General features: G+C 40.7%; 1 protein-coding gene across 1 annotated transcript in view; it reads right to left on the bottom strand.

Moving 5' to 3' along the window:
• Window positions 1-14062, bottom strand: part of LOC122540954 (NT-3 growth factor receptor-like) — a 741002-nt gene that overhangs the window by 522106 nt on the left and 204834 nt on the right. The window contains exons 2-3 of the mRNA XM_043677305.1: window positions 10853-10927; window positions 4024-4095 (exon numbers count right to left, since the gene is read on the bottom strand). Of these exons, the coding sequence (XP_043533240.1) occupies window positions 4024-4095; window positions 10853-10927 (147 nt within the window). The remainder of the gene's footprint in view (window positions 1-4023; window positions 4096-10852; window positions 10928-14062) is intronic.

The raw sequence follows: 14062 nt of genomic DNA, 5'->3' as shown, positions 1-14062 counted from the left end.
CATGACTCACAAAACCAGATCATCCATCTAATCCACCTGATGATGTAGGAACAAGCCAGTTACTGATGTTTCTACTTTTAATGAAGATACCTGAAGTATAATGGAATATGCAAATGACAATGATACCTACTGTTGCTTCTCTAGCATCATCAGTGTAGATTGGAAGCAGACAGCAGTCTGAAGCATTTCTTTGGAGAGGTCTGTTCAGTAACGTGTAGTGCATAATTGTAAATATCACTTGCTATAGTACTCACAGAGTGGAAGAGGATAGGGAGACAAGTGACATCTGGGTTAGTTAGTACGTATAATCAAATCAATATAACTGTGACCATGGTATTTGTATTGGTCATGACTACCTGAACCATTGGAGGTGCTTTGGGTAGGTTCATCAGCACCAAATCCTTTTTGTTGATATTAGTCTAAATTACACATACGAAGTGGGGAAGGATGTCCACTCAAACTTTTCACCAAAAGGTAGACTCCATCCTATTAAGTGAATGGGTTTACGACACAGTACCTAACAGCTAGTTGCATTACATCTGGCTTACAGGCTAATTTCTTGTGAGACATAGACTCAGGTAGATATTTGTGTTAGTTACAGGGACTGAGCACTAGAACAACTGAACACTGGTAACAAACAGTAGGAGCAAATTACTGCAGATGCAGCATTGGTGGTTTTCAGTATTGGTAGCAAACACTGTAGGAGCAATCCTTTATATTCTGATGGGTGGAACTTATCTTTTAGATTAGATTAGAATAGATTCCCTACAGTGTGGAAACAGGCCCTTCAGCCCAACCAGTCCACACCAACCCTCTGAAGAGTAACCCACCCAAACCCATTTCCCTCTGGGTAATGCACCTAACACCATGGGCAATTTAGCATGGTCAATTCACCTGACCTGCACATCTTTGGACTATGGGAGGAAACACACGCAGACACGGGGAGAATGTGCAAACTCCACAGTCGCCCAAGGCTGGAATCGAACCTGGGACCCTGCTGCTGTGAGGCAGCAGTGCTAACCACTGAGCCACCGTGCCGTCCCTTTTGTTGCAAGTTAACCCGTCAGGTACTAACTTCCTTAAACGACATGCATATGTAGATGCACACAGCTCAGAGGTACTAAGAAAATATATCGCACAATACTAAGAGCAGTGTTACCCTAAAGCGTGTGGAAGCAGTATGATTTACTGGTGGAAAGTGGTGGAAATGATAAAAACCCACATATCAGTCCAAGGACAAAGCATTAGCATTCTGTTTAGCATGTGGAACGTTCAAATACTATTTCCGATTTAAATGAAGTCATGAAAGATATATTTTGACAATTGTACATCTTCATTTTAGCTGTAATTGCTCCTCTTTTGACCCAATTATATCACACTTCAGCCTCAACACCAAACAGGCAACTGAGATCCAAGGCCTCTGTAAGACACGTTTTCTGAGGATAAATGTCTCCTGGAGCGTCGAGTGAGCTTTGTCAGCCTGACAGGTTACACAGGGAGCAGAATTGTACACCCCGCACTGAGTGTCACAGATTCAGGCCCTGCTATTTTGACAGATAATTAATTTCGCTGCTAGAACTGATCAGAGATAGGTTCCAAATTAACAAGGGGAAATTGCACAGGCTGATGGATAGTTCAGCCTTAATTATAAATCATGACCTCATTGCAAAAGAACAATACTCTTGTACATTGTTCAATCCAAAACAGCCTGATAATATGACACGCACATAATTTTCCACTTGAGTATACGGAGCAGTAATGCAACACAGATCAGACAAACAGCTCATGGTCTTGTTTCCGTAAACAGTTCATAATGGCATGAACATCAGCAAAGGATCACCATGAGCTGGACTATACTGCCCTGAGACATGCTGAAGGCACAGAAAATCAGATATTGTTTCAATGCTGCTGTTAAAGAACTGGTAGAAATGCATATCAAGGAAATGTGGTTCCATTGTTGTATTTTGTATTTCTGCTGCTTTTCAACACTTATTTCTCACTTATTTTGTAAATCTTTTAAAAAGATGATCAATGACCCGGTTTCTGTGTCACAGTCACAATGTGATACCCTCCTGTACCCGAGATTACAGAAAAACATAAGAAATAGGAGCAGGTGTAGGCCATTTGGCCCATTAAGCCTGCTCCACCATCCAATAAGATCCTGGCTGATCTTTCCGTTGACCCGACTCCACTTACCCATCTGCTCACCTTAACCCTTTACAGTTCAAAGATATGTCTTTGCCTTTTAAATAATCAACAAGGTCACCTCAATTGCTTCACTGGGCTGGGAATTCTACCGATACATAACTCTTTGGGTGAAGAAGTTTCTCCTCAACTCAGTCCTAAACCTGCTCCCCCTTATTTTGAGGCTATGCCCCTGAGTTCTAGTTTCATCCGCAGTGGAAACAAGCTCCTTTCTTCTATCTTGCCTATTCCCTTCCTAATTTTGTACATTTCGTATGATCCCCCCCTTACTCTTCTAAATTCCAATGAGTATAGTCAGTCTATTCAATCTTTCCTCATAAGTCAACCCTTTCAATTCCAGAATCAACCTGGTGAACCTCCCTTGCACCCCCTCCAATGCTAGAACATCCTTTGTCAAGTAAGGAGACCAATACTGTGCACAATACTCCGGGTGCGGCCTCACCAGCATCCTATACAGCTGCAGCATAACCTCCCTGTTTTTAAACTCCATCCCTACAGCAATGAAGGACACTGTTCCATTTGTCTTCTTAATTACCCGTTGCACCTGCAAACTAACATTTTGTGAGTTGTGCCCAAGGACACACAGGTTCCTCTGCATAGCAGCATGCTGCAATTTTTTACTATTTAAATAACAGTCCATTTTGCTGTCATTCTTAGCAAAATGGATGACATCACATTTACCAACATTGTACTCCTATTCAACTCCATTTTCCTAAATCCAATAAGCCCTGTCATTGTCTTTGCCTGGTCTTGTTCAGGGACTTTATCAAATCCTAGCTTACCATATATAACATGGCAACTGTGCTTAATGCAGCAAATAGATGGTTTTCCAATGGTACAGAATGTCTGAAAAAGAATTATTCTCCTTCCTTGCCTGTCTTTTCCGAGTGATGTAGGTGACCACAGATTAACATAGCCACTATGTCCACAGAAAGTGTGAAATCCTGCAGTGATAGACATGTTTTCCTTTCACATGCTGCAGTATCTAACTACCGCAAGGAGAAACCAACGGAGCACATTTTCACCATTATCAGGAGCTTGAACAGAATGACTTGTCAAGGGGAAACAACAGTCATTGGTATAGTAAGACACAAAAAGATCTGGAGTCTCTCAAATGATTCTGGACATGAAAGCTGCAATTAAAAGAGAAAAAAAGAATATTCCATTTCTTTGAATTGTCCTCACCTTATTGTAGACACGATATTAGAAAATTAAATCAGCCAAATAAAGTGTCACATCTATTTAAGCAAGTAACAGTCACATTCCTTCAAAGGCAATTGGTTCTAATCTCATGATAATATTTCAATGCAAGTCAATCTGAGGTTAGAATTCACGTCGTCTTTCCTCCTCTTTGCTATCTGATTGTCCTCTATTTCTGCACAATAACATATATCAACATTTGGCTTTTGAAATTCAGACTGAACATTTCTCAGGCAGAGGTGTGAAGTGTTCACATCACTATAACCTTTTTCATGAAGCTGTAGATGCCTGTGGAATACCTATAAGTTAGAGTTGCACTGTCATTCATAAATAAACAATATCCCATTATCCTGCGCTGATTTTTTTTATTGTTAGAAAAGCTCTGCAGAACTTCCAAGGTCTTTACTTCACAAACCGTTCTGAGCTTGTTCAAACTCCTGTGCAACATAAGGATGTTTATTTAACAAGAAAACGAAATAGAGTTGTGGATCATTGATGTTTCAGGTCTCTGGGGTAATGGATTGTAGAAAAACCATAATCTTTATTACCTCAGCATCTGAATTTAACCACTCAACTCCTAACCCTCTATAAACCCGATCTAAGCTCAGGATGACTTACATGTAGTGAAGGTGAGGATTTTTGGCAAAAGCTCGTGGAGCGATCGACCGAAGTCCTGAATTTATGATTGTCCTGGAAATGAGAACAAATGCAGAAGGTTACAAACTCTGCGTACTCCCAAGTCTGATTTATCACATACCCAATCAGATGAGTGGATTAGATAAACATTCTATTCCTGATCATTTTTATTCTGTGCAAATTAAACATCGTCAGGAACAGGCAGACATCCAAAATAAAAATCTCAACATTTATTAAATAGGAAAGTACATTTTGCTAAATTCAGATCGAAGAGATTATTAGATTCTATGTTTAGCTTTTCTCCTGATGCATTACACTGACTGGCATCTTCGATTAATATTAGTACAGATTGCACATTGTGACACACAGCTGAAATGAGCCATCAAGCAGGAACTGGGGAATCAGGGAAGTGAGGCCATAGCTGAATGAGACCATATTGTCTTCTGGTGCATCTCATAATGCAATGGGCAAACTGATAATCTAATGTTCTCTATGTTCACTCTAGGCAGTATTTCACAGAAAAATGCTAGCTTGGACAAACATTTGTCCTTTTTAATAATATTTCAGTATCCACGGATGGGGGGGGTGATTACAGATTTAAAGCAACATTAAAATTAAATATACTTTAACTGTTTTCCAGTCATGGATTTTAGGGTTGTACCATTACTAGCTCACTGAAAAGGACTGTCACCCTCCATACCTTAACAGGTAGTTGAGCTAATTTATTACAATCAGCTTGTAAACCATCAGCAAGTAAATAAGTAATTTATAAACAAACTCTCAGTTCAAATTTTACCATAAGACCATAAGGCAGAGTAAGACAAGTAGACCATTCAACCCAATGAGTCGGTTCTGCCACTCAATGAGATCACACAGCTGATCTGATAATCCTCAACTCCTCTTTCCTGCCTCTTTCCCATAATCCCCGATTCCCTTACTGATGAAAATGTATCTCAGTCTTGAACATACTTAACAACCAAGCCTCAACAGCATTCCGAGATAAGAGCACGACAGATTTAGTACCCTCTCAGAGAAGATATTCCTCCTCACCTTTGTTTTAAATAGGTGATCCCTTACTCTGATATTCTGCCTTCTCTTCTTAGACTATCCCACAAAGGGAAACAACCTCCCTGCATTTACTCTGTCGAGTACCTAAGAATCATATATAGTTTGATAAGGTTACCTCTCAATCTTCGAAACTCCAATTAATACAGGCCCAATCTACTCAACCACTGCTCATAAGACAGTCCCTCTACACCCACTAGCAGTAGAGTGGAGTCCTTCTCTGGACTGCCTCCCATGCCAGTATACCTTTCTTTAGATACGCAGATCAGAACTGTTCACACTGTTAGCAACAGTACAGTGTAATAAATGCAATTTAACTGATAATAAACTTATTATGGTCCTCCCTCGAAACACTTCTCAGGTCCAGTTCTGGCTTTTCCGATCTAGCATTTCAAATGTAGGGTTTATTTTCAGGAGTAGAAGATTTTAGTCAGATCTCTGCTATTGAATGCTGCTTTGTTTTGACAATCCAGTCAGCCCAATGATTTGGTTTCTCCCCTAGATCTGAAATTCCCGTGTGGTGAGCAACTGGGGACCAACTAGGCACAAAGCAGAAAACCTGAATCTCACCCTCCTTTTATCTTTATATTGATGACTTCAGTGGGAGATCGAAGGTAGTATGTCCAAGCTCGCTGACCATATGAAGTTAGATAGGAAAAACAGGCTAGAGGGAGGATGCTTCAGAATAGCAAATCAATTTAAGCAAGTGAGCAAGAACTTGGCAGGTGGAATATAATGTGGTGAAATCAAAGTTACTCATTTCTTTTGGGAAGAATAGGACAACAGAATACTTTTTAAATGGTGAAAGACTGGGATATATTTGCATTCAAAGGGCTTTCTGGGTGCCCTTACATATAAATAAAACAAAATCAGGTGCAGCCAACAATTACAAAGACAGATGGTATGATAGTATAATTAAATATTGCTGGAAATCCAGAGATAAAAAGCAAAAACACTGAGTACCTTCAGCAGGTCAGTCAACATCCATTACAATGTAGGAGTCTAGGTTTCAAGCTATTGACTCTGCTACCAGTAAACAGCATAGAGTCAGAATTATACAGCACAGAATCAGACCCTTTGGACCAATATGTCCATGACGGCCAGGCATCCCAATCTGACCTAGTCCCATTTAGTCATATAAATATACAGCATGGAAACAGACTCTTCAGTCCAATTCATCCATGTCAACAAGATATCCCAAATTAATCTAGTCCCATCTGCCAGCATTTATCCCATAGCCCTCTAAATCCCTTCTATTTGGATACCCATCCAGATGCCTTTTAAATGTTACAACTTCACCTGTTTCCATCACTTCCTCTGGCAGCTCATTCCATACATGCACCACCCTCTGTGTGAAAATGTTACTCTTCAGGTCTTTTTTTAAATCTTACCCCTCTTACCCTTCTCCTGGGAAAAAGACCATGCCTATTCACCGTATCTAAGCCCCACTTGATTTTATAAACCTCTATAAGGTTTCATCTCAGCCTCTGACCACTCCAGAGAAAACAACCCCAGCCTATTCAACCTCTTCCAATAGCTTAACTTCTCCAACCCAGGCAGGATCCTTGTAAATATTTCCTGAATCCTTTCAAGTTTAACAACATCTTTCCTGTAGCAGGGAGACCAGAATTGAACACAATATGTTAAAAATTGCCTCACAAGTGTTCTGTACTGCCACAACATGACATCTCAACTCCTGTACTCAATTCATTGACTTTCGACCTATAATAGGCCTCAGCAACCAGTGTCAACTGTGTTCAACCTGTGGTAGGCCTCTACTTAACCACGGTGTTGATATGTGACCCCTGGTTCAGGACTTCCCAAAAAACGGCTAACATCCTCCCTGCATCTAGGTCCATCTATCCATTAGAATTTTCTATGTTTAAATCAAATCCCCTCTCATCCTTCTGAGCTCAAGTGAATACAGTCCCATTGAACTAATCTCTCCTCATAGGACAGCCCTGCCAATCCCAGTATCAGCCTAGTGAACCTTCACTGCTCTCAGTCTATTGCAGTATGACCTCTAATAAGTTGGGAGACTAAAACTGAACATAATACTCCAGGTGTAGTCCCACCAAGGTGCTGGATAAGAAGACATCCTTACTTCTGAATTCAAATCCTCTGACAATAAAGTCCAACATACCATTTGCCTTTCTAATTGCTCGCTGCACCTGCATGTTTTCTTTCATTGACTTTAACAATTCTAAGAAATGTGATGAAACCAGAGCCTCACAAAAATCATAGAATCCCTACAGTGCAGAGAAAGGAAACCCACGCAGACATGGGGAGAATGTGCAAACTCCACACAGTCAGTCACCCTCAATAAAGGGTACGGAAACAGCCACATATTTTTGTACCTCTGCATTTCTCAGCATATCACCATTTAACTAATATTGAAGCGTATAACCTCACATTTATCCATGTTATGCTGCATAATGCATTTAAAACCAACTAGGGAAACCTTGGCAAAAAATATAAATGCATAAATGTAAGGACTCAGATAGATGACCACATTATGTTGTCAATTAAATTATAGTTATCTCATTGCTTGGTTATATTGTCCGTATCACATTGAGTTGCTGGCGACATGCTATGTCTCACACCATTCTTGTGATCACAATGAATGATTTTGTTGGCCAATGGTAAAGGAAGGAATCACTTGGAAGCTAACCTTAAAGAAAGCTGCATTGAATATCTACCAGTCTTTTTGATGAGAAATTTAATTTTTTTTTTGACATAGAGTCAGAGTCATAGAGATGTACAGCATGGAAACAGAATCTTCGGTCCAACCCGTCCATGCCGACCAGATATCCCAACCCAATCCAGTCCCACCTGCCAGCACCCAGCCCATATCCCTGCAAACCCTTTCTATTCATATACCCATCCAAATACCTCTTAAATGTTGCAATTGTACCAGCCTCCACCCCTTCCTCTGGCAGCTCATTCCATACACGTACTACCCACTGTGTGAAAAAGTTGCCCCTTAGGTCTCTTTTATATCTTTCCCCTCTCACCCTAAACCTATGCCCTCTAGTTCTAGACTCCCCTACTGCAGGGAAAAAACTTTGCTTATTTACCCTATCCATGCTCCTCATAATTTTGTAAACCTCTATAAGGTCACACCTCAGCCTCCGATGCTCCAGGGAATATAGCCCCAACCTGTTCAGCCTCTCCCTATAGCTCAAATCCTCCAACCCTAGCAACATTCTTGTAAATATTTTCTGAACCCTTTCAAGTTTCACAACATCTTTCTGATAGGAAGGAGACCAGAATTGCATGCAATATTCCAACAGTGGCCCAACCAATGTCCTGTACAGCTGCAACATGACCTCCCAACTCCTGTACTCAATACTCTGACCAATAAAGGAAAGCATACCAAATGCCTTTTTCACACTCCTATCTACCAGTGACTCCACTTTCAAGGTGCTATGAACCTGCACTCCAAGGTCTCTTTGTTCAGCAACACTCCCTAGGACCTTACCATTAAGTGTATAAGTCCTGCTAAGATTTGCTTTCCCAAAATGCAGCACCTCGCATTTATCTAAATTAAACTCCATCTGCCACCTCTCAGCCCATTGGCCCACCTACTCAAGATCCTGTTGTAATCTGAGGTAACCCTCTTCACTGTCCACTACACCTCCAATTTTGGTGTCATCTGTAAACTTACTAACTGTACCGCATCCAAATCATTTATGTAAATCACAAAAAGTAGAGGATCCAGCACCGATCCTTGTGGTACTCCACTGGTCACAGGCCTCCAGTCTGAAAAACAACCCTCCACCACCACCCTCTGTCTTCCATCTTTGAGCCAGTTCTGTATCCAAATGGTTAGTTCTCCCTGTATTCCATGAGATCTAACCTTGCTAATCAGTCTCCCATGGGGAACCTTGTCGATCGACTTACTGAAGTCCATATAGATCACATCTACCGCTCTGCCCTCATCAATCCTCTTTTTTACTTCTTCAAAAAACTCAATCAAGTTTGTGAGACACGATTCCCCATGTTGACTATCCCTAATCAGTCCTTGCCTTTCCAAATACATGTACATCCTGTCCCTCAGGATTCCCTCCAACAACTTGCTCACCAATGAGGTCAGGCTCATCGGTCTAGAGTTCCCTGGCTTGTCTTTACCGCCCTTCTTAAACAGTGGCACCACGTTTGCCAACCTCCAGTCTTCCGGCACCTCATCTGTGACTATCGATGATCCAAATATCTCAGCCAGAGGCCAAGCAATCACTTCATTAGCTTCCCAGAGTTCTTGGGTACACCTGATCAGGTCCTGGGGATTTATCCACCTTTACCCGTTTCAAGACATCCAGCATTTCCTTCTCTGTAATCTGGACATTTTTCCATATCCTCTTCCACAGTAAATACTGATGCAAAATATTCATTTCGTATCTCTCTCATTTTCTGTGGCTCCACACAAAGACTGCCTTGCTGATCTTTGAGGGGCCTTATTCTCTCCCTAGTTACCCTTTTGTCCTTAATATATTTGTTAAAAGCCCTTTGGATTCTCCTTAATTCTATTTGCCAAAGCTATCTTATGTCCTCCAGATTTCTCTCTTAAATATACTCCTAATTCCTTTTTACCCTTCTAAGGATTCACTCGATCTATCCTCTCTATACCTTACATATGCTTCCTTCTTTTTCTTAACCAAACCCTCAATTTCTTTAGTCATCCAGCATTCCCTATACCTATCAGCCTTGCCTTTCATTCTAATAGGAATATACTTTTTCTGGATTCTCGTTATCTCATTTCGGAAGGCTTCCCATTTTCCAGCCGTCCCTTTACCTGCGAACCTCTGCCCCCAATCAGCTTTTGAAAGTTCTTGCCTAATACCATTAAAATTGGTCTTTGTCCAATTTATATGATGAGCATTCCTAGCAAACTGCAGTGAAGTGAGTTTGCTACCCAAATAGTCAATCATACGAAATAATTCTCACAGACAGCCAATCCAGAAATGAAACGCATTAATAATAATTTTTTTACAGTTTTCTGTACAGCCGCAACATACAAAAAAGCTTTTTTACAAATTAAAATGTTGTCATTAATCTTAATGAAAGCATTTAACAATATGCCACAATTACAAGTATTATCTTTTCAAGACCACATTGTTGCTCTGCATTATTCTTGCTCAGATCACCATTAGAGCCCCAATCATTAAACAAGCCTGAACTTTTCTGTGGTTCCTAACAGTAAAGTGACAGCAGAAAAATGGATGATCTTGCTGAATCAATTGTCTTCACTGATTAGGGGGGATATCCGCAGTGTAGCCTCTGATGAAACAGTGGGTTGACAGAATGAAATTTCCATGGTAAACTATCTATGTGCTAACCCAAAGCTCTGGTCAGTTTCAGAGCTGTAAGGATGAGGAGGATCAACAGCAAAATGCCAAGAATCCTGAAAATTTGAGACTGTGGCTTCACAGAACTTTGTGAGTTATGTTATGGAATTTGACACATGTAGGTTTTCAGAACCTGGCTTCAAACTTAAAATTACAAACAGAAGATTCAAACTGAAGCTAGTTTGTTCCCTTGGACTGAGTAGGCACAGCATTAGAATTCATCATAAGTTTTAAAGACGGGCGCTCCTAGATTCAGCATCCAGTCGCATTAACTTGAACTAATCTTGAAGAAAACAGAGAGCTGTAACATTGATTTAAAACTTTCTCACTGCTTAACACTGAACATTGATTGAACAATGCAATCTTTTGACAAAACATTTCAGTTTATTTGATTTACTTACAGATTCTGGAGTCCAATGTAAGGCTCCATATCAAAAGCGTTCAAAGTTTGGAGACTCTTCTGGTTCTCAATGTGTCTGTAAAACAGCCAATAAACAAAGAGATTAGAATGGTTCCTTTCTCAGTTCATAATTTTATAGGACAATCCCTAAACGTTTAGGCATGCATTGTGAAACGGGACTGCACCTTAACCTCGACAGGAGTGTGTAGGTGATTCATCGCACAAATTCAGTGGTACCAGTTTCCCAGAAATAGCTCCACTCTGTGGCGTTTTGTGGGGAAGTTGAGCAAAGAGACCTCTAAACTCCACTGACAGAAAGCCTGATGAATTTTGACTTGCTGTCAATTTTCATCAAACCGATAAATGTACCTGAATGTTGCCATCCGCCAACTCTCACTTGCCCACTTCACTGATGTGTTGCCTCAGTGCAGTTCCCCGCGTTTATTCAATTCACACGGCTCAGTGGTTGAAAGACTGGCTCACCATCAGTTTGGTGAGACAACGTCAAGTGTGGACTCTTGAGTCCGATTGCACTGGTAGCCTTCAACAGGGGATTGAGGAGCCAACAGCAATTAAATGCCTTCCGATAGCTGAGGGAGTCACAATGGAGAGCTGCTGTCTCTTCGATGGTCTTGAGTCCCACAGACTCGACACAGCATTCCATTTGGGGAAACTTAATATTTTCTGCAAAAATATTTCTTGATGAGACCCAAGAAAAATAGTGCTGATTTTTCCTTGAGTTTTGCACCCTGCAAGGTCACTTGAAAGGAGCAAATAGAGGAATTTTGATGGAAGTGGCTAATGTTATGCCTCTTCCTAAAATCCCAGAATTCTGCATCACACCACCATTACTATCACTGGCCCCAGGGGCAGGAAAATCAATAGGAATCGTGATTTTCCTGCATTTAAGTCCATTTGCACAATTTGAAAACTTTGACTTGAAATTAATAATCTAACTGGTCTGATTTATTGCTCCAAGTTCAGTACAGGAAACAAATTACCAAAGATCCGATTGGTCCAAGGGGAAAGACTCAGCCAGCCCATCAGAAGACCTTCAGTCACTATCGTCATTGACAGCACAAAATTTCTTGGCAAACAAATGATTTCTTTATCAGAAATCAATTAGCATCTGATGAATAGTGGAGTCCTGCAGTCATCATGTTCCATCTCTCCACAGTCATGTAAAGATTCTGAATGTGCAAGCTGAATGCATTCATGGTACCCAGTGCTGGTAAATGTCAACACTGGTCATTTTATCAATTATCCTTTAAATGCACAGAATTCGCCTCAACTGGTTGATTAATGAGTTGACAACACTGTTTTAATACACAATGTAAAATCCATACCATGTAGCGACTGAATCAATTTGTAGTTGTCAGCAGTGCAGGAAAAATAACATTTAGTTCAAATCTGATTCATCTAATGATTTCTTCCTTACAATTATCCCAACAGTCAGGCACAAGAAGATATTACAAGAAGAAGCCTAAACAACATTTCTTTCGAGATCTATAGTTCTCTTCGTGGCACAGAAGAACCTGATTGCGGGAATCAAGTGATCAAAGATATTTCTTGATGACTGACAGAACATTTATCCATGACCAGTCACGGGTTCAAACAATTTACAGCTGCAATAAATTCCATGCCTACAAATGGTTTAATCGATAATTTAATAACAAAGGGAAGAAAAGGTTGGTGCGAAACATCCCTGCATTCTGCTGCAAGGTTTATGAACACTTCAGAAGATTAAAGAACCAACCCATTAACTCAGATAATCAAGAGTGAGTAAGAATGAGATTTCATTGTGCTAATTCACTTCAGGGATGCATCAATATTTAATATCCTGCTGAAGAGTCATACACCTGAAACTTTGTCCTCCCTCTCACTGTGGATGCTGTCTGATCTGCCGAGCATTTCCCACCATGTTGTGTTTTCGTTTCAGATCCCCAGCATTTCGCTTTCATTTCAATGTTTAATTACAGGGACAGAGATCCAGAACTGCCAACTTCATGTTCACCTGAGCTGGCAGGACTTGGTTAAAATGATCACCGACTTAAACGGTAAGTTTTTATAGGCACATCAATTCCCATGGTGACCGGTGTAAGGTTTCCACCTCTAGCTGGACATGCCTTGGAGGTTTCATCCTCCTGTTTTCAATGACAAACCTAATCAAACACTTAGTTCCTTTTTTTTTACAAATCAAAGGTAATATTAATGCCTTTAAGAATTTTCTTTCCAGTGTCCAGGAGTTTCACCTTTAGTTTGCAGGCATTCCAAGATACTCCAGGAGGCTCGATGACTCTATAACAGCAGTCACAATATAGGCCAGTGGGTTTGTCATTTATGACCCACTAACAAGCCTGGTGCCAAGGAAATAAAGTAGAGGACAATTTGCAATGCAAGCTCGAGCAACAACACCTCATTTTCCGCTTAAGCAATCCATAGCCTCGAGGTCTCAATATTAAATTCAGTAGCTTCAGAAGCTGACCATGACATGTCTGTTCTCCACTTTTTATATGTTCTCTCCCCCAGCCCTCTCCCAAAGCCATGTCATGTTTGTGTCATGGTCACTTTGCGCTTCATTGAGAGGACCAATTCTTTCCCTTTCACACCTTTTCACATTTCTTTGTTCTCTTTGCCCATTATCAACAAGCCCTTTGTCTTTTACACTCAGCCTTTCTACCATCTGACCTCCTGCTCCTCTCTGCCTCAGTCAAAAGTATTAAAAAGGATCTATTTTTCAACATCTTTCAGTTCTAAAGAAAAGTCATACCGGACTCAAAATGTTAATTCTGTTTCTCTCTCCACAGATGCTTAATTTATTAATTCATAGGATGAGGGTGTCACTAGCTAGGCCAGCATTTATTGCCCCCCGAGCAGTTAAGGGTCAACCACATTACTGGAGTCACATCTACACTAGACCAGGTAAAGATGGCAGTTTCCAACCCGATAGGACATTAGTGAATCAGATGGGGTTTTCCCAACAATCATCATCATTAGAATTTTAAATTTTGTTTTTTGTTCAAAGTTGAATTCAAATTCCACCACTTGCCACGGTAGTATTTGAACCTAGGTCCCCCAGGATATGCTTCGGTCTCTAGATAAACAGTTGGGAGTGTGATGCTGGATAAGCACAGCAGGTCAAGCAGCATCCGAGGAGCAGGAGAATCAACATTTCAGGCAAAAGCCCTTCATCAGGAATGAAGCCGTAAGC

This window comes from Chiloscyllium plagiosum, chromosome 36 (assembly GCF_004010195.1).
Source record: "Chiloscyllium plagiosum isolate BGI_BamShark_2017 chromosome 36, ASM401019v2, whole genome shotgun sequence".
NCBI classification, from domain to species: Eukaryota; Metazoa; Chordata; class Chondrichthyes; order Orectolobiformes; family Hemiscylliidae; genus Chiloscyllium; species Chiloscyllium plagiosum.
The sequence above is the reverse complement of the archived record's forward strand: the minus strand, read 5'-3'. Positions and strand labels throughout refer to the sequence as shown.